This window comes from Calidris pugnax, unplaced genomic scaffold (assembly GCF_001431845.1).
Source record: "Calidris pugnax isolate Ruff unplaced genomic scaffold, ASM143184v1 scaffold18, whole genome shotgun sequence".
Taxonomy (NCBI): Eukaryota; Metazoa; Chordata; class Aves; order Charadriiformes; family Scolopacidae; genus Calidris; species Calidris pugnax.
The window spans coordinates 14,867,291-14,895,254 of record NW_015090812.1 but is presented as its reverse complement, the minus strand read 5'-3'; the positions used below and the strand labels follow the sequence as shown (position 1 = coordinate 14,895,254).

Genomic DNA, 27,964 nt, shown 5'->3' with positions numbered 1-27,964 from the left:
TTAGTTCACAATAAGTTTATTTTATGTGAAGAAAAGCTTTGCCATTAATGAAAAATTTCAGTAGAAAACAGTACCTCCTGCTTTCAATCTAGATTACTCAAAAGTAGAAGCTTGTATTAGTGAAAACTTCAGTAGAAACAAATCTGTAGGAAACATGTTCTTGGCACATGAAGTAAAAGCTTTAAACACATTAAGTTTGAATAGAGTATTTACCATGCAACCATGCTGGCAGAAAAGCCAGTTTGTAATGGCTGGTATTTGTCCCTCAAGACAATAACATGGAAGACACTTAAAACCTGCTTACATAACGTTAATTGTATATAAATATGGTGTTGCCATAATTGACAGTCTTTATTCAGGCCAACCATTTAGTTTAGCAGTTCTAAATAAGTAATAGGCACTTTGCCTTTCTGATTTCCCCTTTCACCCATCAGCCAGTCTGAATCCATGCCAGGGATACTGTACACTGTTATCACCTAAAAAACAGAAACACATTATTATAACTTTTCTTTGCCTGGAAAAATATTACAGTCTACTTTCATGTGATTTCCAAGGTCTTAGAACTAAGATTAACTAAGTTAAATAGAACATTTAATATAAGCATCCATGGAACATAATCTGGTGCTCCTAAAAATTATTTCAATGTATGGAAATGGATCCATGGAAAAGTAGATATAGTAGCGTATTTTAAAGTCCCCTTTTTTCTGATGAAATTCTATTCATTACTGTTTCTTTTCTGCTATTTTTTATCTAGAAATCTTGTACATCACCATCAACTTTAATGGGCAATCTAAAAGAAAGTTCGTTGGATCTTGAAGTGCGTGATAGAAATGATGATGGTGTTGATGTGCTAAATCTAACAGAAAGTCTTAGGCCACAGCTTCTAAGTCACTGTCTAGATAAGAAAAAAGTCAAGTAGTACATTTGCACAAAATGCACATTTTAAAAAACAAAAGTCTGAAAACTTTTCTGTGGATGTTCTTCTTCAGGGTTAAGCTACAATCACATTACCAGGCAGAAGTCTGTTCCAGTGCCCTCCTTCATCATATATCTCTGCCTGCTTTGTATAGACTAGGAATAAAGACAGCACAACCACCACCATCAAAACAAGATGTGGTTGTATTTTCATATTCTTCCCAAATTGCAATATTTAATGTTTGAAAGACTAATTCTTCTGATAACAGAACTAAAGGTGTAGTAAAAAGAAGATAGCAGAATTGCATCTTGATTGTCTAGCAAATGTTCTTGTAACTGAAGATGGTGTTAACTCTCACTACAGAATATTAGGGTATATAGGTATGGGAGAATGCTTTAAGAGTACTATTGAACTGACTAGTCACAAGAATTCTGATTTTACTTTTAAATCATCAAGGTACATCGAAAACTCTTACCTCATCTGCAAGTAGTGATAATTCACTGCTGTTTGCAGCATCGTAATCATAGAGAACTCTAGCTTTCCTGCTGCCACTCGATGACTTCAGTTCACTGATGCCTGAAGTAACTATTGAATTGCTTACTGAAGGCAATGAAGCAGAGGCTGAGGCCAAGACCGAGGGAGTAGAAACACTCTGCACAGGAGTTGAGGAAGACTGATTATTGTTAGAGAGGAAAGTAGATGGAAAGCTGTGGGAGAAAAAACAAAAAGACTTCTGAGTGATGCAGTTTTACATACGAGCCTCCATGCCTAAATTAGCATCCTTGCTTTTACCAGCTACAGAATAAACACCAGTAGACAACAATAGTAGAATAGCACTGATATTTCAATAAACCTAAATAAAGATATTTGCTCCTGACATGTAGTATAAATCAAACCAATAGACTTCAAAAGAAATACCACCACCTTAAAAGAAACTTGATCATTACCCCTTAAAAATAAAAAATAAAAAAGGTAAAACCAGGAAAGCACTGTTGGTCAGACTGTATTTTAATAAACATTTCTTTTGACAGCTCTGGCAGTAAAAGTAGCTTCCATGTCCTCCTGCTCATTTCTCAATTATGTGGCTACACAAAAGATTGTGCTGAGGAACCAGATCAGGGAAATATAACGTAGGTTAAAAACACAGCCTCCCTCTGAAAGAACTAAAAAAACCACACGACTCTTTTTGTAATCTGCATCAGTTCGTTGATTCAGCTAACTGCATAGTGCAAAACAGAAATATTTGTTACACTAAACGTGAACTTATATCAACTTAAGCCCCTCCTTTCTAGGCTGCTGCTTGTTCTGTGCCAGCTGTAGTGCTTGCCAGACCCTTCCATGAAGTCAATTCAACTCATTAACTTGCCTGAAAAAGAGGGGAAAAAACCAAGAGTGTATAGTCTTCTATTAAGTTAATGGGCTGAATCACAAAAAACCCGTGATGAGAGCCAGATAGAAGGGTTAGGACAAAATAACATGGCTGAAAAGTAGAATGAGCAGAGGAGAGCAAAGAAACAAGAGATTTTAGGGCATCAGGATAGATGGAATGGGACAGCATGGGGAGCAATGATGAGCTGTGAGATTGTTTCATGTCACTCTCCCCTACAACGTGGCATGCAGTTCCATGGCAGACTAAACTTATTTAGCAGCTGATGTAGTCATTCTCTGACAAAGGACAAAGCTGCCTTCCTTTGTTCCAACACTCATCTGATTCTACCTTAAAAGCACATTAATGAAGGTTTTGAAAAGTGGCAGAGCTGACGCAGTGAAAAATGGTCAGAAAGCAGGAGTTACACTGAGTCAGGATGATGTGGAACTGTAGCTACATTTCCTTCCATTCTTTTGACCAGCTTACACATGAACTAGTCAGTCAATTCCCACACATAACTTTCATCATCAGTCCTTCTACAAAGGTGCTTTTTCATTAACATCTGGGATGTGGACATACTAGGCCCCTCTTCTCCCCCCCGTATTTTTTTTGGCCTACTCTTTTGACATAATGGAGATCTATTCGTACTCTATGCATGAACCTGTCAGAAAACAGTCTCATTTCATCCCTTCCCACCTATGCTCCCCAGTTAAGTTCTTCTTGAAGCTGCAGTTCAGTGGCAACTAACCACATAAATCAAGATCAGTGTATTCCCAACACCCATGTCTGCAGCATTACTGATGCTCATATAATCATAACAGGAGCTGATGCAAGTGAAAACTAAATCTATCAGTATAGTGACAAATTTTTGGGTTGTGTGGCCACAAAAATTGGTGGAATTAAGGCAGCTCAAATCTGTATCAGCTGCAGCAGTACTCCATGCAAGTTTACAGTTTCACACTATACTTAATCTGGCAAATTTACACTGCCACCAAATAGAGCAGGCTCAGTCCTTTATCCCTTTATAGGGCAAACATTTATTCTCTGTCACTTGGGTCAGATCTAGGACTCTGTTGCTTTTAAGTTGATTCAATGATCTGATCTAACAAAACTCATGAAGAAGATTGCTAACTTTCCATCAGAACAACTTGTTAAACACATTCACCTTGCAGTCATGCAATTGTTCTGACTGGAGGTAAACAGCAGGAGTATACTGTGAAGAACAAAAGTATCTCGCTTACAGTTATACTGAATTGCACATAAAAAATTGGGTGGACTTTCAGGAGACTTGAGAGTTGAGTTAGTAGTTTACCCCCATCAAAAGGAGGAAGTCCCACTTCTCCCTGTGGCTTACCTTGACCTCATTTGACCATAAAGAGCTGGTTCAATTCACCAAGAAGAGATTGCAACTCCACCAAAAAAAAATTTGTTTTAATTTGCCAGATTAGTTTTTCAAACCAGTTCACCATGTTCCTTGAACAAATCAAGTGAGCAAAACAAAGGGACGAAAAGTTAGACCCCACATTTTTGTAGGGATAACTCAGCAGCTGTGCCTTATGATGTGTTTATTACTTGATTGGTTGGCATTAAAACAGACGGACCTAATTTTAAATGACAATCAGCTGTTTCTCAGTATTGCTAAATTACTGTTTAGTATACTGCTAAACCTGTTCTCTGTTAACACAGTAATTACTTGTATATCAATCTGCTCAGTTCAAAGGGTCACTGGTATGTACAGCTAGTGGAAAAGAAAGCTAAAGCTTTATAACTACTCTGTCAATCAGTAAAACATTAAGTCTCACTCTTTTTGCAAAGCCATATGTAGGCATTTTACTGGAAAGCTTCAGCTATACAGTGGTTGTCTGGGATTTTTTTGGAGTAGCAGGAGTTTCACAGCTTGTAGAGTAGGAGACTAGTAATGGGTAATTTGAAAGAATAATGATGTCAAAGCTTAGGCTTTGCTGTCAGGGAAGCTGAGAAAATTCAGAGCAAAATCAGTTATCAGCAAGAAAAAAAAGCAGGCAGAGTACCAGAATATTTGAAATAGATTTCTTTAGTTCATTCTGGAGACAAAAAAAAGTGAAAAGAAAAGAGATTGATTTTAACCTTTTTTTTTTAACCTGAGGGATTTGATTCTTTAAGCAGCCTCATAGGAAGGGGAGACAGTAGAGGGATAAGCAGCTGATGCTGCCTTGATTAGAAACATTCATAAAACCATGTCTATTTCTATAAAGAGAACTAAGCACAAGTTTTCCTCCACCTTCCCTAAAGCTGACTCTGGAGAGCACAATCAGGAAAATCAGTGCTCAGCTTTGGAACTTGAATAGTCTTAATGTGAACCAACTTAGGGTTTATACCCTAGATTCTGATCAGTTAAATTATATAATATGCATCTACTCTGAGAATCAGGTTTCTGTTTCAAGAAACAAACTATTCCACTTAGAGGTTGAGCACCTTTGGCTCACCAACAATCTCAAAACAAAAATAACATCCTCACAGTTCTCAGCTTTCACATGAGAACATGGCATAATGTCTTTCTTAGATGTGTGACAAGAACATGCATAACTCAGCACTATATATCCCTATATTAACCAACAGAGCACTGGGAAATACAACCAAAACCTAGCTGAGCTGCTTAAGCTATTTACTTGGTACCACATCTGCCTACATTTAACATAGGAAGAACGCTACACATACCCTAATCACCTGTTTATTTAATGCAAATGCTGTGCACCATATGCCTATAAAGTGAGGAACTCTTCCAAAGCAAGAAACGCAACAGGAGACAGTGTCCTAGTGCTCTCCGTTACAGTTCAGTGGCACTTCCTTACACAAGGAAGGACAGACACACCCAAGATTTCGTACCATTACTGTTCTACTCACAGAGGCAGAGGAACTTCATTTGGCTATTTGAGGGATTTAGGATTTTGCAAAGCTTCCATGTTTTTGGTCTTCTAGCAGTCTATTAAAAATACTAATCAGATCATAGACACAGAGACACATCCTTTTGTTTTCCTAAAGATAGTGTTTTCTTCTAATATACTTTTTAAAAAATAAACCAAAACCAAAAGTGATTATATAGTGATCTATATAGTGATTATAGATATTGCGAAGTACATTTCTCCCTAGATACAATACCTAAGCTGGCAACCCACTTAACAGTGGAGAATGCAGTTTCATTTAAAATCAGCTAGTCCTGTAGCAAGTTAAGAGATAACAGGAATTTACGGGCAGTACAGAAACTTTTCCCACATTGCATGACAACTGAATGATTACAAGTAAATCTCCAGAAATTTTTTTTGCACCATTTACAAAACGGCAACTCAATTACAAAACATATGAAGTCCCAGTCAATTAATTATCCCAGTCAATAATTAATGCCTCAAAAGGCATTAGTGCTGTGTGTAGGATTAGGGAAGCAGTTGCTCTAAGGTCCAGATGCCTGTGTGTTCACCACTGTTATATCAGTGCAAGTTTTCCTACTATTCATAAGCACTTAGAAAAAGCTATTTTTTTTTCTTAAGTTTTTACAGTGTTACTACCTTCCAAGTTGTTTCTGGAGATCCAACATATATTGGTAACATTGTGCATAATAGGTCATCTGAGCTTCAACAAAATCATTCAGACAGCGAAGATGATGTGCCTATAATAAAGCAAAGAATTCAAGTTTTTAGTCTGTAAAAGTACTACACCACACTAGAAAGACTGGTCTCCTAATCAGGTGCTAACACCAGTATTGGCACACACATTTGTGCCACGTAGGCACAGTGCCTGGATTTACCAGTTAAATGGGATAAAAAGTCACAAAAATTAACATTTATGCACAAAAAAAATAGGTGCAGCACAAGCACCATGCCATTTACCGACATTGTTTTCACAACAGAGTAAATATTTCAGCACATTTTTGTGGTTTCACCATTCAGTCGATCTGATGAACAGGAAGCTGAGCTTAAAGGATAAAACTAAAAGCTCCTGCATTCTCAAGGTTAACAGGAGACTAACGTTAAATTCAGTGGATACTAAACCAGAATTCAAAAAATAAGAAACCCCATGGTTTGATGCTTTAACACACTGAAGTGAAACCTCGTAGCTCAAAGTTCCCAAGTAGCTTACTGTAGTTCTTTTCAAAAAGTGCCCTGATTTTGACTTTCCCCCTTTCCCTCTTTTGGGTACTCACATGTGTGCTGCTGATTCCTTCCAGCAGAAGTCTGGTAATCTCTGCTTGACGGTCAAATTCACTTTGAGTAATTCGCACTTCCTGTTCAGACTAAAAGTAAGCACGCACATTAGGTATTTATTTGTACAGTGCACAGTTACACCTTCTGACTGCATCAGTTCTATTTTATTCAGACCTACTCATACAAATGCATTAATCATAATCTTAGGTATTGGAAATATGCTTTTTCTTTGCAGTTCCTTACTAAGCAAAAAGAGTAATTGTGTTTTGGGTTCAGAAATGTTGAGGCCCTCTATATACAACAAGCACTTTTACCATCAGACACCTACCAGAGAGTCAGTGCACACAAAAGGCAGGCATTTTTCTGCCAGCTGAGCTGTATTACCCCACATCTCCCACTAAAAAAAATAGGTGTTCATTGGCATAATAGTGTCTGCGCCTGGGGTTCTGCCAGCATAGCCATGGCAGCCAAGGAAAATGTAATTTTTTTAAACACTTTAAGTTAGCAGGTTTCTGACCAAAGAGTTCAGGGTAAACCACACACTATTTTTTGCACGTAACTGCACAGCAATCAGCCACGCCTAAGTCTTTGATGGTAAGCTTTAACAGGATATTTCATAAATTAATGTCTCATTCTGACCACCAAGCTACTACAACTATTTCTGCAAGGGAGGCATCTTTAAAAATAAACAAATTCAATAGCAAATGGTTTAACTTCAGAGTAAAACTTCTATTAAAATTACTGGATTTTGGTATTATTTAAATATGAAAGCTATTGTATTTATTCCTTCTTACATATCCCTATCAGCAATTTTCAAGTAAGCTAACAACATTATCGCAGTTTCAAAGGACTTCTTCTAACACAAGCCAAAGTTACTTTACAGTATTTTTTGGAGAATAAAAGGACACTACTCAAAACACACAAATACATAAAAACGTGTGTTGTAGTATCTAAGATTTACTGTTCCAAGACAGAATATCCTCAGCCTGGAAGCTGGATTACCTTGTCTCAATGCTTATATGCATTTAGTACCTTGGTTTCCAAAAACTAACATAAAAGGCAAAAATCTGCATTAAGTCAAAGACACAGCAATTACTGTTCTCAACAAAACAGAGTAAGAAAATACATTTTCAGGAAACTTAATGAGGTGATACAGGTAAAATCCTTTTGAAACCAATGTTTTATGTGTTTGCAAACATTCTGCTCTTGCATTCCACTAACGCTAATCAATACAAAAAGTTGCATGGAAGGATCTTAATCTCAGAAATGAGCACAGAAGAATGATACTGTTACCCAAGAAATGTTTTTCATCTGAAGTCACTGCAGCTGGGAAGGCTTACACATTAATTAAGCAGTGAAGAAGCAACTATAGGGTACTCTGTGTTTCTTAATAAAACTGAGATAGCAGTATATGTATCAAGTTGCAAACTAATTACGTTTTCAAAGTTTGTTGAGACAAGAATCTTTGCTTGGAATTTTCCTATTCCTGTATAAATACCAGTGAAATCTATCTGGCAGTCCCTGAGAGAAATATAAGAACGAACGGGGGGAAAAGTAAATTCGATAGCCAAGAGGGGAAGAAAAGCGTTCCCTTCTGTATTAGGAACACCTCAATTTCCTTTTAAAAAAAAAACAGTAAAATCATAGGTAAACCATTTATCTAGAGATAAATAATTTAGTCTCTTGCCTCTCTGAAGTCAGCAGTTGCTAATGTGTTTCTTTCTTCCTGCCAGGTAAGTAAATATTTGAGAATAGGAACATATAAGAAGAGAAAATACCTTAATAGATTAATTCTATTTGTTTCAACAATACTGCAGCAAATCAACTACTTTCTATAAGAAAAAGCAAAGTGAGCAAGTAATGTGATATTAACCTATCTAGTACAGAGGGACTTAAAATACATTGCTTTACAAAAGCCCAATGTACTGGTTTTGTAGAGATTTGCATAAACTGACTTATGTGATGATGGATTTAATCTGTTTTGCCCATCCCCATTTTCAGTACTGCTATGTGAAAAGGAGCAGAACAGCACATCCATTCTACTACACCTTGTGGAAAAAGTGAAAAACAGCTGACTTGCAATCTGGGAAGCTTGTGGCCTGATCACCTTTGTTTCTGAACAGAACGAAAAGCTCTAACTACAAGCTTAAACTTTCCAGTCACCCCCAGCTGCAGTCATAATTTATATTTAGAACAATCAGAAGGCCTCATGGAGCATCTCCCATGAAGATCCCTCAAAATGGTACTTGCTTCCCCATTTCAGAATAGGAACCCAGTTTCTGAATATGAATAGTCAGAAGTTCATGATATCACCAAATATCACATAAGAATACATGGCTTCTTGGAAGCAGCCTGCAATCCTGTAGCTAAGGGATAACACACAATCATAAGAGCACAGGAAATAAAATTACCTTCCTAATGTTGTTTTGTTAGTGACAATGGATATATTGATTTTACCCGATATAGCTGGGCCTCCGTATCTCCTTTGCAGTCAAAGACAGGAGCTTCTCGTCATGCACAAAACCAGTCTAACTTCAATGTGCTGAAAGCCTCTGCTTTTTCCATTGACTGTACTCAAAAAGACCCTGTGATTGATCTAGAAATCACTGGACAGTCTGAAATCCTTTTTGGGAAGCTTCTTAGATAGAAACTGAAAACATCTATGAATCTCTTCCTCCAACTTCCAAACACAGAATGACAGGTTGCTCTTAGAAACCTGCATGGATTACTGTTCCTTTGGCAGAACATGTGTGTTGTAGTTTCTTCCCAACAGTCTCTGCTTTTTATAAACTTCATAAAAAAAGGGAACTTTGAATTACATAATTTTTTTACAGGATTTAAAGCTTTTAATCTCCTTTATGCTATAGCTAAGCACTTTGTATTATTTCTTTTCTCTCCAAGACACATTCTGTTAGATTTCACTATCTTAAAGTTGCTTGCCATCATCTCTGAAAAGGCAAGTGTTTTATCCATCATTTTATTCATAATTGTTTTATAGCTTTGTCATGGTTTGGTTTTACTTCGAACCGTGACAAGTTTCAAGACTAGTTTTTGTTCCAGCAGTACTGCTCCCCTGCCATCTTTTTCCCTAAGTAGTACCAAGTACTTTGACAGATTTGCTGCTCCAAATAATTACTTTAATAGTAAAATAATTCTCAAACTTTGGGACCAAAATTGACCTAACTCCCCTTTTACAGTTCAATCTCTAAACTCCTTGTTCCCCCTACACTCTCACCATGTATCACCCTGTTTGAACCATGACTCTCATAAAGTTGGAACAGAAAAAGCCTTCATTTATTTCCTCACAATCCCCAACATTGCACCCAAAGCTCCATATCCCAGCTTGTAATAGCAACTCCCTACACCTCCCACAGCTGCCTATCTAGTCCCCTCTTAAAAACCATACTGCAAAGCCCCGCTTTCTATTGCTACCCTTAATTTTTATTTCCTCTCCTCCATAGAAATCCCCTAAGGAATTTCCTTTTAGCTGTTAGCACAGCTTCCCACCGCTTGTTCCCAATACTGCTTTGTCAGAGTCAATGAGGCTGAGAACAGCCCTGCTCCTGGCACCAGAGCAGCTATCGCTCAGCACTCCATTAGCTCCACGGAGTTTGTCCCTGTGCAGGGGATGGCATGACAAGACAAGGCTGCAGCCCCAACCCAAGGCTAACACTATATTTATGGACTGGCCTTCAGTCCAGCTGCAGGTCTCAGATGTGCCTACCTCCTAACTTCAGCTGCTTAAAATCAGCACAGCATCCCCTAGTAACACTGGGGAGAACGGCGGGGAACAAAAAAAAAAATTAAAAAAAAAATCATCCAAAACAGAGTTTTCTCTGAGTTTCTTGTATGCACTCCAGCATTTTATTTACTGTTCCATGTTTTGGGTAAAAGTTGAAGATCAGTGTTTTTCAGGACAGTTTAGATTGCTAGACCCCAACCTTCCCAAAAATCTTCAAGTAAGCTCATTCTTAAAAGGTCATTTTTAATAGTTTACCATACCAGTAAATTTTGAGAGATGTGTAGTTCTTTTCCTGTTGTATCTTGTCACATGAGAATCGTATGGTACTAGGTGACAGCCAGAAACAGCTTACTACAGAACAAGCCTCAGGCATTGTTTCACCACTGGAGTTTGAAAGGCCCTCGAGGGAACCAGTGTGTTCTGACATAATGCACCAGGCTGCCAGCATTAGACCAAATTCAAGAACATGCAATGTCCTTCATTACATTAGACCAGCACAAACTATGGTTTCAGAATTCTGCAATTTCTAAATTGTTTACTTACTTTCGTCACTTCCTCAGCCCATATCTAGCCAGCAGTAAGAGTAGGGGGAAAAAAATAAAAACATAGAAACTTAGACATTGGTGGTACTTGAATACAGGATGCACCCATACTTTGGCTTTTAACTACTTTCCTGCCCTCAGAACTTCACACGGATTTGAGGAATGCTCTAAGTCAGTTGCCCAAAGCCCTTCATGTACAATGAAGCTACAATAAGTACGAGTAGCACTACATCTGTGAAATAAATTAAATGAAGAGTGTATGACTCACAGAACTTACATGTTACAAGAATCTATTTAAAACAAGCTATTACAACATAAGACATAACTACTTAGAAAATGACATGACTCGGAAAAACTAAATTACTTTATGGAGGAATTTAAGTTACCTTAATGTGGTAAAATACTGAAAAACTATGGAAAGCTATTTTCATTTTAACACCATGTTAAGTAAAGACTGAAACAGACAAATGAATGATTTCTCTTGCTAATTCCACTACCGGTATTTTATTTCACAAGCTTTTTTTTATTGAAATATAAATTTAATTAAAAATGCTACAGAGGTATCTCAAACTGAGCATTAAAGCAGTAGCAAGTAGTACAGCAAAAACATAGAACTGCAAGGAATATACTCTAGAAGTTAATTACTTCTGCATTGCAAGAGGGAATTGTAACAGCAAGCTGTTCTTTAACCTTCATTTTCTGCAGTTGTAAGAAGATGACACAATCAGGACTTTGGTAGAAAGAAATGTGCACAAAGGTTGCAGAAGTGAGTTGTAACAAACAAGTTTATTCGCTCTTGTATCTGAACATTACTGAGAAATCTGGAACACGAATTGAGATGAGACCCACTATGCTGTGCAAATCCAACACCCAAGCAAGGACAGGTTGAATAGCACAGCCTATGTTGTACATAGTTAATTAACCCTTTCCTTTTCTACTTTCACAATTATGGTGGTAAAAACAGCTTGCAACAAGTTTAGAATATTGTGTACTCCAAGTTAAGCCCTTAATTTATGTGACACTATTCAGTTTCAGTTATTTGTAAAACATTGCTTGAAGGGAATAATTTCTACATTAGTGGAAATATTCTGATAAAAACCAACATCTAATGTTGTACTGACATAAGTGTATTTAGTACACTGCCCCAATCCATTTTGGAATGGAGAACATCTGAAACAAGATCAAATGAGTGGATAGCAAGAGGAAACATTTGATAGGAAAATGAATGAACACAGGAGGCCAACAAACCTTTAGCCATTTTACATGCAGCAAGTTGAGCACGTAAGAGACATTTACCATAATGTTATTCTCTTCAGGTTGAGAGGTGTTTAGTTGCTTAAGTGCATAGATAAAAGACAAAAGCAAGTTACAACACTGTGAATATAGCAGGTGAACAGAATATTGGCACAAAGCACTCCAAGTTTAAGCTAAGCAAGACTGTGAGCTGAATATAGATAAATAATACCATTTAGATTTCTATTTTAAATAGTGATCTAAGTTACTTCAGTTGTACGGTAAGCATGGGAGAATGTGATTTCAAAGATTACATACTTTTATAACAGGGAAAAAATAATCAAATGTAGATGTAATGTATTGCTTTGTCCTGTCAAAGAAAGTAGTAAAACATAAAAGTTTGCATCAAAACTGAATACACTTTGCTAACCTATTAGTTCAGCACTGTTTGTCAAGTATCTTCCCTATTAAATGAGTGAGCCAGCAGAAAATGAATCATTTGCATCGCACCTATATCCAGGTTAGTCCTCATTTCTATGTTGCAGAGGACATAGTAGATGCAATTCTTTCACTTCTCTGGAAATTCTACAATCCAATATTTCTTAAACATGCACACTGCTGTTAAAATGTAATTAAAATTGAAGTATAGGCAAGGTAGTGAAGTAAGAGGCCTAGCGTTTCATTATTTGCCAGCACAAAATTATTTGTGAATAAAACTGAATTATTTGCTATATGAATATTTAAGACTAGTCAAGTAGTAGCAGCAGCAACTGGCAATAATTTTTTCCAAGCACCAAACTCTGGATGATTATGCTGGTGATGAAACAAAAACACATTACAGACCCTTTCTTTTAATACTGCATTCAAAGGGAACAATTCTCCTATGGTCTTTCTATTACTTTAGAAAGTAAGGCATATACTTGTTATCATATCACAAGAAGTTAATAACCAAAGTTTCCAAAAAAAATTAACTATGAACAAATCCGAACAAAGGTATAGTTTACTGTCCATTGCTTCTCTATCCATTGCTTCCAAGTTCCACCACAAGCTGACTAAAACCCTGCTCTGCTCTCCATTGTTAGTCTTACAAATTAAGGAAGCTTGACAAGTACAGAAGTAACTTTTTAATGTAAAATTTACATAATATAAGGGGAAATAGCATGTGTGGACTTAAATTCAGACAACTGAAATAACACGAGGACAGTGTGCATGACATGGAGGATTGAGACACAGAAGCAGAACTATCAGTTAGAGATAATGTTGGTTTTTCAGAAGGACCGCCATCCCACCCACAAAGCTCAGCCTCAGATATGATGCTTCTGAGATTTTTCAGGACAGCAGTCCAGTCAGAAAAGCCAGCAAAATCTGACAGTCCTACTTGTGCCTCTTCCATCATGTGCACTATCCCTGTGTATTTAAATTGTCTGTATTCCTTCAGCATCTGTGTGCATGGCCCCTGCTGCATTAACCCTTACAGGAAAAACCACTATCCATCATTAACTGCTGCACTTTTAGGAATGCAGCAGTTAAAGAGAGCTACGAAAATACTGGAAGTACACCCTGCTAAAATTGCATACATTCAGTTGCCTATTCCCCTTAAGAGTTTAAAAAGAAAATGTTTTTAATAGTAATTTTAATCTCCTTGAACAAGCACTTCTTGAGGGAATAAGAATGGTTAAAAGTTTAAGAGTCTTGCCTGTTTGGTGGTATGAAGTAGTAAACAATACTGAAACAGTAAGCTACAAATATTTTTGACATACAGAAGTCTAGATAGGTTCATCAGTTGGAAGTAATTATACATATGCTTCAACACTTGTAGAGGTTCAAATGCCAAAACTTGACCTCTGAATAATACGTATATACAACTACCTTGGCAGACAGTAGCAAGTCATTTTTGGCAGTAGGTTCATCTAGTATAGAATAAGGGGAGAATATTTACTTTGGTCAATTATGTTCAACTTGATGGAATACCTAGAAATAGAAGACTAACACCTTGATCAGCAATTTGCTTACATTTCCTTGTGTTCCACTAAGGCATTTCTTACAAAGTATCTAGAAAAACAGTGAGAATAAGAAGCTAGGACTGGAAACATAGCCAAGCGGTCAAGTTTATAAATATATATCAATAAGTTTTAAAATTATGGACAAATTAAAAAAAATTAAAAATCTACTCACTGCAGCTCGGGCTTCTGCAACTTTTGCCTTCTTCAATCTGGTTTTCGCTGCATCCAAATCTAGTCTTTTATTTTGTAACAGTTTACGTTCTTTCTGAAAGCAAGTTAGGTTAGTTCATGAGAACAGGTACACATACTGAAAAGCAAAAGCCTGTCTACCTGGAAATTTTTTAATGAAGTATCAGATACAAAAAAACATTCTTCAGTTAAACAGAGAGGCCAAATTAGATCCTAATTATTCTCACACATTTTGTACTTAAGATATATACTTTTAATAGAACAGTTACAAAAAGCAAGTTTTCAGCATTATTTTGATTTTAACTCATTGAAAGGAAGGAAAATACACCAAAGGCACAAATTCTACCTGACTTTTTCTATATTAGTTTGAGGAAAGCAATAATATACAATTATCTACTACTTCATTTTGAAGATTTACAGTTACAATTGTCAAATACTGAAGAATTCGACTTACAGTAATAGTTTTGTAATCTCCTTCAATAAAGTTTCTTAGGGGAGTGAGAAAGTTTATGGCAGAAGTTTGAATTAGTTCTCTGTCTGCTGTCCCAATTCGCTTTTGCGTTTCTCCACATTTAATGAGTGCATTTCCTGCAAAGGAAAAAAAAGTTAGTTTCATAGTGATTCAGGCACGTGGTTAACAAAAGAAGTTTCTATAGACAGGAAAATTTAGGCCAGCAGTTTGAGATATAGTCCAATGCCATCACAAGGGATTTCAAAAGACATCCGAATCAGCTACAAAGACAACCCAATAAGCAAACACACACACAAAAAAAAAGACACACAAAAAGACCCAGCCACCCAAAACAATCAAACCCACACACTAAACCAAACAATTTTTATTAATAATAAACATAGGTCATGGCAAGATTTCAATGGCAATAGATACAGTATTGTAGAAGTGGCACTAACTATGGCAACTCCATTGTGAAAGCCTATTTTAGAACTGGATATCATACCTACTTATTTTAATCCAATGTCCTCCTCCTCTTATACTACATTTTTGTTTAAGTAAGGAGTAGTTGGTAGCAAGGAAAAAGCTCACCTAGCTACTGGAAAAGAACATGCTTTCCCTGCCCCATCAACTCCAACTTCTAAACAGGCATTTGTACCTTAACTGAACACTATGCGACTTAGGTATTGAAACTGAAATTAGTGTATCAACAATATAGCTGTTGCTATTATTATGTTTCCAAAGACTGACATGGCTGAGTAGGAAAAGGCACTAAGTTTTCAGAGAACCAAAATACTTTGTGACACCACATGAAAGCTAACAGTGTATCTATCTTTATGCTAATAGTCTATGTTACTTGTCTCAATACAAAAAGTTCTGCAAGTTCAGGGACAGTGTAACTCTAATTGCAACTCTATTTGACATTAAAAAACAAGACTTGAGGATGATGATCAGAAGGCAGGCCACAGATATCAGTATAAAACCATAAGAAGTAAGAGGAACAAAGCCTGCCATTATTGATTTTGTATCCGTAAGTCTTCCATAAAACATTTCAATTTTTTTAGTGCTCTTTCCTTCTTTTTAAAAGGAACCCCATTTTTTCCAGATATAAAGAACCCATTCTTCCCAGAACAAAACTTTTCCTTCACACTGCAATTTTAAAGAAAGCAAATAAAGAGAGCTAGCTTTCAGCCTTTGATTGCAGACTGCATTTTATATACAGATACCTATGCATTTCAGTTGGTTGAGTTAAATTAACAGCTAAAACTGTTATCAGCAACTTTAAAACTTGTAGAAAATACTAGATTTAGACTTTATAATTAATGCCAGTGTAAAAAAATCTGATGTAATACCCTGAACCCTCCTGTCATAGGTATACAAACTTGCTGGAGAAGGAAGAAAATTTAGATTATCTTGTACACACCCAACTTTAGCAAACTATTATATATTAAGAAAAGAAGGAATACAGTAAAGTTAGAGAGGCTTCTCACTAGAGAAGTTAATTTCAGGTAACATTTTCACTCCATGCCGCCAATAAAATGCATAAGTGTTGTCAGATGCGCAAATGTGTTCTTTTAACAAGGAAACTAAATTCCAGAATTATTTGTTCTAGCAAGAAAATCCACAAGGATGGTTACGATTCCAAGAGCAGGTTATATTTCTAGATTTGGATAGAAACCTCATCATTGATCTCCTAATGCTCAAAGTTACACAGCAAGTCATCTCAAACCGATACAAAAGTCACTGAAGTGCCTCAGGTAGAGCACAACAAGAAATAGCATTTTACATTTATAGGAAACACTAGAGCTGTGCATTTATCTCCCTTAATTTCTGCAACACAAGACATATTTTTTGCTTCTCCTTACCATAGGCTGTTCCTGGGCCAAATTCATTCCCAGCATCAATCATATATTGGCCTAGTAACTCTGGATTATTCATGCGACTTGGCGCTTTGCGGTCCAACTTCTCATAGACAAATTCTTCTATTCTGGCATCTAGAAAAATGTTTACTTGAAATCATTACTGTCATTGAAACACAAGTTAGAAATAGAAACAAATAAACAAACAAACAAACAAAGGACTTTGAAAATCCAGACATTAAACTCAACTTTAAGTGAACAATTTTAAAGTGAAGACATTTTTCTTGAAAAGTAACTGTACTCCATGTTTGTCATGCTGTGTTCAAGCATTTCTTAGAGCCACCTGTGAAAGTGAAAAATTATACTTTTCCTCTCCCTTCTACAAGTATATTTATACAGTTATTCAAAATTTTGTCCAGAAATTTTTGCTGTAAAAGCATAAAGAATGCTTCTCCTTAACAAAACCAGTCTTTTTTTCCCTCTCCAGGAAAAAAATTGTGAAAATTGTTCACTAGAATTAGCAGTGTAGGAATTAAGTTCAACAACTACAAGAGTTTCCCTCCTATTAAGATATTCTGAAAGTTTGGTAACTCCAGAACTTATATGCTCTCTTTCCCACTCCACTTGCATCCTTGAAATGCTCAGAAACAAACCGCTAAAGATATTCAAAAGTGCTTTATTTCTTATTCCCATCCTTCCTTAGTCTGAGTAACAAAATTATCAAAAAAACCTTATTGTTACTATATGATCATTAATATCCACCTATTGTAATATTAAGCCACAGTATGGTTCTTGGGTGAAAAAGCATCATAGACAAACAGGGACAGTGTTAATTACAATAGCAAACTCCTCAGATGCAACACCAGATTCCTCTGACCAATTGGTTTGACTTCAAAATTAGCTTGCTTTATTTATGCAGGCAGTAGGAACTGATTTCAGCTTGCAATAGTACACACAACCAGAAAGCAACTCTCCAATGAACAAACCTGCCACTTTGATGCAACCAAAAATAATAAATACTGTTATATTAGTCAACTTTCATCAGCACTGAATTAAATAACTTTTCTTCCTTGAAGGTCACAATAATTAACCTGAGACAGGTGAACATTGGTGCCAGTACATTCCCTGACACTAAGGGTGAGCCAAAAATGATCTAAATTCATTATTTTTAATTTACTCTATCCATAATATATATTTTTTACTAAATGACAAAAGAACCAAAAAGTAATCTAAAATTATTGGACTATTACCTGGCTCTGGCCTAAAGGTGCAATTAAAAATGTAACTGAAAGTCATTTTTCCTCCCCCAGACCGTGCCACTCCATTAACAACCACCAAAAGAAGCTCTCTACAGCACGTCATAGTCCTTCCAAGTAGGCTGCCAAACAGCTGAACAGACCAAGACCACTGCTTAACACTGAGTATTTTTAGCCATCAGAAAATTGACTGGTCAGCATAACTGAGATACTACCATATATTATCCTTCTGCTGAATCTTCCTCATGCAGTTCTACCAGCCTACAGTTAGTGACTCAATATTCTACAATTACAAGTTTTTGAAAAAGTCAATACATATTACAAATACTGAATTAAATGAACAAGACAACTATTTCCTCTCGTATATTCTATTCTGGTTCTGTTGCGTCCTTCCTGCTGGATTAGTTGTTCTGATTTTTATGTTTGTTTTTTAAGCACTGCTTTTATGCAACTACAGGATGCAACAGAGTTCCAAAATAATACTTCAAAGAGCAGCATTATTTGGCATTAGAGATCTACCTGTACTAAAAAAACCTAACTCAGTATGTTACTACAAGGAGAATATTTATGCTTTCAGTGCAGAGATATTAGCGGTACTATAACTTCATCATTTGAGCAAACCTAAAGGAGATTTAGTTTTTTTTCTGGTAACAGTAGTTTGCCAGTGGCTAGCAACCAGATCTTGACTTGAAATCTAGATCTATACACTAAGCAAATTCCTATTGCTGCCAACTCTAGTACAAGTGCCACAAACGGCACAGATGACTGCAGGATATGAGACTGAAACTGATATCCTCAGCATTACTATTCGTAGAGCAATTTCAGAAACAAATAAAATTAACACACCAGAAAACTACATTTCTTCTACCTATGTTTCTTCTGTTATTTTTACAGTAATAACCAGTGATGAAAGCATATTTGAAACTTTATTGTATTGTCTAAGCATGGTGTGTAAAACACTGGCAAATGTTAACGAGTGAGCATCTGGAGAAAATAATTCTTTAGTAAAGGAATTGTTAAAGACAGACATTTTGGTTCATCTTGCCTGCTTCGAGCTGAATTGTATTGGGCAGACAGTTTAAAGTAATGAAATTGCAATGAAATTTCTTGAGCCACTGCATCTACTCCATGAAGAACTTCAGCGCTCTTACAGCTACCTAAGATTTCTGGAATTAAAGTGGGAAATTCAATTAAACAGGAGACAACTCAAAAACCAGCCAACCTGAGACCGACCATCGTATGGGACCAATGCTACAGAGATCTCCCGTCTAAAGCTTTTCCCACTTAAAGGGTTAAGGACTGGTACCAGCAATTAGTACAGTGTCTCCAATTCTGAGTAGCTCTTCAAAACATGCTTTCCCTAACTCTAGCCTTTAAATTTTAAAACTGCTACACTTAGTCATAACTTAAGCAATACTTATTGCAGTAAACATTTACATTAGTAAATCTATTAATTCAAAAGTTGCAAACAAAAACTTGTAGGGCTCCTTACTTGGATTTGGCTGCAGTAATACTTCTGTTTGTTTCATTATTTTTTCTGTCCACAATTTAGTGCATTCTGCTTTGCTGAGAAGGTTCTCCAGGTGAGCATCCAGTTCAGTCTTCTCTGCTTGACCAAGCTTTTCTTCTGTGAACTATGATGCAGACAGACAGGTTGGAAATACTGTTAATCCACAGAAAGCATTTCCCAGGACAGATTTAAGACAATAACTATTCACTCATATTAGTTGCAGATCATCCTTTCAAAGATATAATCCTTATCCAGTCATCAATAAAAAAATGATAAATGTGAAAGTCGTTAAGTACACCACCACACCCTTATTATCAGAGGGAAAAAGGGGTGGGAGGGTGTTAATCAGATCAAGATGAGGAATATAATTTACAACTTCATGAAGAAATCCTCTGCTCTATTTGGTATGGAGAGTTCTCACTTGAAACACTTCGTCCAATTTTGCATAGTGCTCCTTGAAACAGGATCAAAAGGAAAGAGTCCGGAGGTAACAAAGGCAACTTCAGTCTTGTATATTTTCTAATTAAGTTTGTCCCTTCTCCCAGAGTAAAACCTCAAACCACAACAGATTCTCATTGCAGATACCTTTAATGTGCTTTAAAAATGGTGTCGTGTCCACAACAAATAGGACAAAAAGTAGCAAGTTCAAACTTCAGTATGAAGATTTAAGTGAGAATTATATGTTAGAGAAAGTTTTTAAAGACAAGGATTTAAAAGTAAAATAGACTTCCCAGGGAAGTTGCAGAATAAATATCCTTGGGTACAGGAGGTGTTTTCCTTTTTAGAATAGGACAAATCAATCTTTGATGAACTGTTTAGGTATAACTGATCCTGCATTCCAGATATTGTAAGATGATTTCTGCTGTTCTCTTCCAAGCTGTGTTTTCAGCGACAAAGAAATAGAATGTAACTCCATTTAGCTAAATAAATCCAATTTCACTTGACGTTAAATTTACACCAACTCTTATTAATCCACAATCAGTTTGTACTTCAACCACAGCTCTCTGGGAGAGGGGAGAGCCACACATTTCACATCAGGGAACCAAGCAAAACCGGAATTGAGGGTTTTGCCGGCCTCTCCTCAGAGCAGTGGTTCCTCATGACAACGATGATCTCATCACTTAACAGCCTGTTCAAAGTCAGGCATTTGCAGAAGGACCTGGCTCATGATTAAATTCCTAACAAGCTTACCAATTAAGAATATAACAGGACTGGAAACATTCTGACTGTCAAATTTCATTCCTAATAAGTTCTTCAGCGTGATAGTTTAACTCACAGTAAGAAGAATACAAGACAAGTAAATTGCATTGTCCAAGTTTGTTTTAATTTCCATCACACGTAGAATAAAAACAATTTTGACAGCAAGCACATCTAAAGTCTAGATAAATGCTGCAGCATTTGCAGTTCTACACAAAAGCAAGCTGCCTTTCTGAGAAAGTTCAGTTGCAGTATAGGGAAGACTGGAATTTATTTATGGATTTATTACTACGACTGTTTAAAAGGCTCTTTAAAGAGATGTTAGGTGTCATAATTTGTTCTTAGAAACCTTTTACAGATTTACTAGAATACAATATAAATGGTTTTGAAACTATTCTTTACTAATTACAGAGAAGTGTATTCATCTGTGAAATGAGCTTTCCTATTAGTAACTCCATAAGTCTACTCAGCAGTGCGAAGATAGCTTAGCCAATGTTAGATTTCATGTATACACTTATAGGAAAAACTTAATTTTAGCAATACTAAGCAGTGTGGCAAGTAGTAGTTTGACAGAAGTACGGTTTTCGGCATCAATGTAATGCAACAATACTGCCACTGATTTCCCACCTCAGTTACCCTGAAACCTAAAATTTGATTTGGTCTCTGTTTTGTGTCCTTTTTCAGATATTACTCCATCCCTTCCTAAGGATAAGAACAAAATAAGCAAAGTGTTGCTACAGATCAATAATTTTTCTTCTGCTTAGAAAAATTGTTCCAAGGTAGGCAGACACTAATGATCATCTTCTTCAATTAGAGCTCTAAACAGTTTTGTTTTGCTTTTTATTAAAGTTTAAAATATGTCATACAAAGATACTTAATGTAAGCACTACTGGAACAAATCATATCACTAAGTCATCTAATCCATCCACCTTTATTAAATTCAAAATATATACACAAGTTGCCTGAATGTGACCAGCTCATGCAGGATGAAATTGTACTGTTTTGTACACAACTGGGTTATCACAGCCCAATCGACATTTCAAGTCTACACTGCAAAATCACTAGGAAAAATTACATTAAGATAAGTCTCTAACTTCAGGCAGAAGTCATGAACAATAAAAGTGTTTCTGCTACCAAAGAGTAAAAGTCCAGCTCATTCCTGAGTGCTACACAGGCAGCTTGTCAATTACAGAGCCTGGCAAGAGGAAGGACTCACATTCCTATTACTACTACACTCCATGGCATTATTTCACCTCAAATACCACTACCTATTACCATTTGCTACTTTGTTGCAGGAGTTGCAATTTGTGAAGACTGACTGAGGAGGACTCCTTGGAAGCATTTTCTGCCTGCCAGAAGGAAGGGCAGGCTTTGGAGGAAGATGGCCAGTAGGCTTGATTTTTCCGTAGATCACTAACCAGAATATGTCAGTCTGAATACAGTATAATCTCATCCACAAAAGGAACAGGCTTCCTGGAACATGAATATCAGGCAGTTTTGGGAAAAACAGACCCAATTTCCTTATTACAGAGAAGTCTGATAACCCTGTGAAACACTAGCAAGATGTTCACCATCTTGTAAAACAGCTGAAGTAGAGCTAAAATGGAAAGTTTAAGTGGTTCTCCAACATACCATTACTATGCTGCTGAACTGTGTCATGGAGTTTGGTGGTTTGTTTTTTTTTCTAATGTCCCAAAGCAACTAGTGTCAGATCATACCATGTCATGCAGCAATGTCTGAACATGAAGTTTAGCTCAAAATACAGAACTGTCATTTTTACTGGAGGACACAAAATGTGTACCCAGAAGATATTAAAAAAAAAAGAAAATCCACAAAATCATTACCCCTTAATATTATCTGTAGGCCTTACATAGTAACTTTAAAAAACCCAACACAACAGGGGAGAAACAACAGTAGCACACAAAACATGAGTTACTCAGATTGTAAGAAAATGTTAGAGATTTGCTTCTTTCCCTCAACAGCTTCATTAATCTCATTTTAGGGGAAAGTAGCTGCTAGCAGAGCAAAATTCTTATTTCCACATTTCCACTGAGTTTTAGTTTAGATTAAGCAGATAACTAATGTAGCTATTCAGATGTAAACCAACAATACAGATAGAGCATACTGGAGTAAACCACCTTTAAACCATGACAGACTGCAAAAACCTACATTAGATTTAATGCAATAAGCTGATTTAAATGTAAAAAGTCAAGATAAAAGAGATGAAATCACAAGGTCCCATCCCAGGATCTTACAATGAAGGGTGAACTGTATGTCCCTTTTCCCTTGTCTAGTAAGAAAAGGGAAAGAGGTAGAGGCTGGAAAGGAAGAGATGGTCTCGAAAATATGTAGAGCTGGAAGAAGCTAGGGGTGGGAGATGGGGGGAGAAGGATGGGAAGACCTCCATCACAAAGAGAAGCCACGACAACAACGTTTTCTGACCAGTTTGCATTTTTAGCACTCTGCTGTGCTGCTGATCATTGGTTCTGCTTGAATATTGAGATTTAGGGCAATACATCAGACCGATCAGATCATGTAACAACTTTAATCACGCTCCAAACCTGACTGTGACCCAGCGAGAACTCATGAGAAACCAAAGTGGATTACTATGCACTGCTTGGATGTCCACCTCCCGACAGGAAATCTGTTTAGGTTTGATTATATAAAGAAAGGGGCTTACAGCTCAAGACAACAGCTAAAGAACAAAAGCCAATTACAGTGCCCTTAGCGTGAAGAAAGGGTAAGACCGATTCAGAAACAATAGACTATCAAACAAGCTTAAAAACGATACTAAAGCTCAAACAAAACAAACAAACAAAAAAAGCCTAAGCAGACGGATGCTTTAACGTGTTACATCAGAGCTCGAATTTTACCGATCCGGCAACAGGATACACTTTCAGCAAACAATAAAAACCACCAGCTTGTTTCAGGCGAGACACACCTTTGTCCTTTCCACTCATAAAATCCGACCGTTTCTCCTCGCAGCTAATGTCTGCTCAACCCGTGGCCCTCAGCCCAGGCGCCTTCTCCCCTCGTTCCCTGTCCTGACCTTGGGCCGCCTCAGCCTCTCCCCGCCAGCCCCCCCGAGGTCAGCAGTTTTGCAACCAGCCTGGACAAAATCCCCGAGTCCTACCAAACCCCGGGCTGGCAAGGGACCCGCGGGCGAAAGAGCCGCCTCAGAGCAGCACATCGCTGCCCCGCCAGGCCAGGTGTCTGGGCTTCCCCCTCGCCAGCGCGGCCGGGCCTGTTGCACCCTCAGAGCTGGGAACCCGCGGCGGGCCCAGCCGCCAGCCCGACCCCTCCCGGCCGCTGCTCCCCCGGCCTGGGGCGGAGCCGAGCTCCCCGGCCAACGCCCCGCGCCGGGCCCGCCGGCGGCCCCGTGGAGCCAGCCTGCGGCCTCGCCCACCTCCCTCAGCTGAGGCCGCGGCGGCCAAGCGCAGTCCTACCGGGCGAGCGGGGCGTACCTGCACGGCGCGGCTCAGGAAGGTGCCCGCGTCGGCCGCCAGCTTCTTCACATTGAAGTCCATGATGTTCATCTTCGGTGGGGGGAGAGGGAGGGGAGGAAACGCTGACTCAGCCCGGGCACCGGCGGCGGCGGCGGCCGCTCCGGCCCGTCCCTGTGGGGAGCCGCCGAGGGGGCGGTGCTAGGCCCGGCCCGGCGCCGCAACGGATTGGCCGCTGCCGCGGCGTCAGCGGCAGAGCCCGGATCGACCGGTGGAGCGGCGGCGGTGCCCGCCCCGGCCTCGGCCCCACCCCTCCTCGCGCCGCCGTGAGGGGGCAGCGGGTCCGCCGGGGTCGCGGCACGCGCCCCGCCTCAGGGAGCGCTGGCCGTTATCGGCGCGCTCCAGGGCTGACGGCTGCGGCGGCGCGTCCCGGCCTGCCTCTCCGGAGCCGATCGCGGCCTTTACCGTAAACACACAGCGGGGTGGGCAGAAAAGGCAGAGTCTCCTTGAGCGGGCGGCGGCGGCCCGCCCGGGGCGCGTTTATCCCCGACTCTACGCGCGGAAATCCCGCCGCCCCGCGGGCTCCGGCCCGGTCTGTCCCGCCGGGGCGGGCACCCTCCGACCCGGCTCTGAGAGGGCAAGGTCCCTCCGCCCCCAAAGTGTTTTGTAAGTCAAATGTTGTTTGTCTTCGTGAGCGTAGAAACGTAAGCTGGGAAAGGATTTTTGCGAAGTCGTTCAGAAAACGGCTGTTTATTAAAAGAGCCTGTGTAGATAAATGTATACCGAGACACAATTATAAAATAGCACCGTACATCACAAAGGGAGTATTTGAAAATACCTTGAGCATAGTAGCAGCATATATATATAACTTAATGCTAGCAACCAAGCAAATAAGACGAAAATAGTCTCTCATTGTAATAATTCCATTATTATTCCATCTGTTATCATGAGTTTCAAATGCTCGAGAAGAAAGGACCTTTAACATGGGCTAGCAATATTTATTATTTATGTTGTAAACATATTTATAATGAGGCATCATTGGCAACAAACTAGTATTCCCAGCTTAAAAAATTATCCTGGTCATTCATTTAAGTAATTTACCTCATAATCCAAATAGAAGGTAACGTTTGGCTAAATTTGATAAAGTCAGAGGAAATCCTAGGGCATTATGACGAGAAGTGAATTCCAGAGAAAGGAAGTAACTGTAACAATCAATGCAATCTTGCTTACATGCCAGTCAGATTCCAGGAATTAAAACCAAAACAAAACCCAGGCTGTGTATCATTCCTATTGTACCATTAGTGCTGATAAGGAGAGGGACTGAAAGCTATTGTGTGTATGTGCTTGTTTTGCTTGAATACTTTTTACCTTTTTCAACTTTTACTGTCTCACTTATACATGGGTGTAAGTGCTTATATGTAAGAACTCTATGGCAAGTTTTTTTCCATTTCTTAAAATGAGTTTTACTACCGTATAAAGGTCCCATGGGTCTCCCTTGTAATGCTCTGCACTACATGGTCATGTAAGAGCTGATTATGATTTCTTGTGATATCAGTTTAGGCTATGTGAAAAGACAGCAACATCAAAGAATTTAAATTTGGACATGCAGATGCAGTTATTTAATTTCATAGCTTTCATTGGTGCTAAGCATCAGCAGTTCCCATTGATGGAGTTCCACATAAAAACAGATGCCAAAAAACGGAGAGCAGCAGTGCCCAGCCTTGAGGGAGAAGCACCACCTCAGGTGAGATGTATCTCAATAGTGCCTTGGGAGAGTAGTGTGTCCAGACTGGAATTGAGAGCAACCAACACAGTCTAGCTCTTCCAAAATCAAAATACTGCCAGTTCTTCTCTGAAGCTTGCACCCTGGTGCTGCCCGTGACGCATGAGCCTCACTTGCTTCCTGTGGCATATTGACTGAAAGCCTTGACACTCCACTTTTCCCTTCAGAAAATGGTTAGATACCTCTCCTTTCTAGCATAACCTGGATGGAAGAGGAAGAAGGCCCCCGTCCTTTAAGTCCCTGTGGGTTAGAGTATTCTTGTAGGATTTGGAATATCTACTTCTGATTGCTTCTTTCCTAAGGAGCCCTAAGCACAACAGTACCAATTCTAAGGAAAATGCCTTAAGTAGACGGTACTTCCACCTTTAGCGGATGGGCTGTGGGGCTTTAGATGTGTTTTTTCAGTTCTCACTTTTAACATCCTTCCTCTTTTCATGAATGTTTAAGCAGTAAGAATGTGAGTGAGGGAGAGAAAATAACTCTTCAGGCTAATGGTTACAACACTTACGTAAGAGGAAAATCTGTTCTAGTGCATGTTTATACATTTCATATAAACCTCCTAATTTGGGTAATTTTTTCCCTGTTTTATCCTACAATGTAAGAATAAATTCAGTTATTGGATCCCAATGTGGAACTCCATGCTTCCTGAGTTCCACAGTATTCTACTACTTTTAAAACACTACTGAGTTACTCCCTTTCTTGAAATTCTCTTTCTCCACAGCCTGTAGGCCTGTAACATGGTGTCAGGACAAACCCTGGAAGTTTTTTTGGCATCCTAGAAGAAACAGGCATTCAGGTGTTAACAGCTGAATCTTGGAGATTCCTGTTGTCATTTTAAAAGATTGCCACATGCAGGCTGTCTGCCCTGTCCTTATTGGAAGCTTCAATCCTGGTCCTGGTGGGAAATGTGGTCCCTCTCTACAGCTGCTATTCAGAGCCAAAAAACATTGTCAGGGATTTAGGTTTGGGATAAACTAATGAATTTGGCTCCAGTAAGGAGAGCCATACCTAGCATGTGGGCTTAGTTACAAGCTAGATACTGACCGAGAGAGCTCTGAAGGTATACTCAAAGAACATACAGTGTGCAGAGATACACTAGCTTATTCTGATAAAATCAGTGCAAAGAGCTGAGGAGTCAGCATGCATGTTTACTTCTGTCACCTGTGCTGGAGCAGCAGTCTCTTCCTTCAGAAGTGTAGAGTAGACAGCAGCATTGGTAACTTGTAAAAGTACTGAAGTATAAGCCACAAGAGAATCTACAGAATCATCTCAGGCTGAAAAGGAAGTTAAAGCATGCCATGTCCTCCCATCTCTGATGTTTAAGAAGAAGGTGGGCAAGCAATGCATCAGCAAGTATAGTGAACATAGTACTTTGCCTACTGCCTGATCTTCAGGCACGTCCAAAAAGAAGAAATAACCTTTTACAGCACTGTACTGTCGGATATAAACAGACCCTGGAACATCCTCGCCTATGATTAGAAGTAGAATTTATATAGAGAACATCAATGCTGCTACTTGGAAATAATTTGAGTGAGGGCTTTGTGGATTTGTAATTAAGCTTTCCTGAAGTGGGATACAAATAAGACCAATAGTTAGAAATGCTGTAGTTGTAACCCTTAGTATTTCTCTAGATCATTACATTTGTCTACCTAAATCTTGATCATGTAGCTGTAAAGTATAACATTTGAATACAGTAAAATAGGCAAGAAGCTTGAGATCTGTAGGTTGAATAACTAGATGCTACACCACAATTGCTGTTACCAACTCTGTATTAACTTTGCTTCTGTGTCAGGCTGATCTGTGAATAAATTATTCTTAATTAATCTTAAGATTTTATTTCCTGTCATTAGACTTTTTTTGAAAAGCTTGATGAAAATCAAAAGCATTGAAATTGTATGGAATCGAGCATTTCTTAAGGTCTTCTTAAGAATATCTTAAGGTTTTCTTTGCAGAAAAATTGTGGGTTTAGCACAGTTTAGTATAGTTCAGAATGGCTTGATAGATAATGTGAATTTTTATTTTTTGCTTGTTGACCTTGCCATTAAGGTACACTTTAATTTTAAGGAATGTAAGGTTGTCCTAAAATATTTGAATTTCAAAGCAATCTTTTGAATACCACTTACCAATATCTAGTGTATCCACGCTTCCAATATTCTTTCCTTGATGCTAAATAGTCTTGGATCATATCCTTAAAGACTTACACTTACTAAAACCACCCGAACTAACCAACCAACTAAAATTATATTATTAAGATTTATAGTATAATTAAGAAAATAAAATATTTTTATAAGAA

The 27,964-nt window shown here is 38.3% G+C and overlaps 2 protein-coding genes across 9 annotated transcripts in view; both read right to left on the bottom strand.

Annotated features, from left to right (window-relative positions):
- SH3GLB1 (SH3-domain GRB2-like endophilin B1) lies at window positions 1-24,170 on the bottom strand. Of its 8 annotated transcripts, none has more exons than XM_014939306.1 (11): window positions 23,910-24,170; window positions 19,231-19,372; window positions 16,489-16,617; window positions 14,627-14,760; window positions 14,156-14,248; window positions 11,996-12,082; window positions 10,749-10,772; window positions 6,463-6,552; window positions 5,828-5,928; window positions 1,392-1,623; window positions 1-476 (listed from the first exon to the last, which is right to left on the bottom strand). In XM_014939306.1, exons 1-11 carry the CDS (start codon window positions 23,979-23,981, stop codon window positions 369-371), a joined length of 1,212 nt encoding a protein of 403 aa, XP_014794792.1. In that variant the 5' UTR covers window positions 23,982-24,170; the 3' UTR covers window positions 1-368. The 8 variants fall into 8 exon arrangements, with proteins under 8 accessions (XP_014794792.1, XP_014794794.1, XP_014794791.1 ...); XM_014939308.1 differs by having other exon boundaries at window positions 12,044-12,082; XM_014939305.1 differs by having other exon boundaries at window positions 16,489-16,632; window positions 23,910-24,094.
- The window catches only part of CLCA4 (chloride channel accessory 4), a 25,487-nt gene continuing 21,657 nt past the window's right edge, over window positions 24,135-27,964 (bottom strand). The window contains exons 15-16 of the mRNA XM_014938955.1: window positions 27,052-27,140; window positions 24,135-24,347 (exon numbers count right to left, since the gene is read on the bottom strand). Of these exons, the coding sequence (XP_014794441.1) occupies window positions 24,135-24,347; window positions 27,052-27,140 (302 nt within the window). The remainder of the gene's footprint in view (window positions 24,348-27,051; window positions 27,141-27,964) is intronic.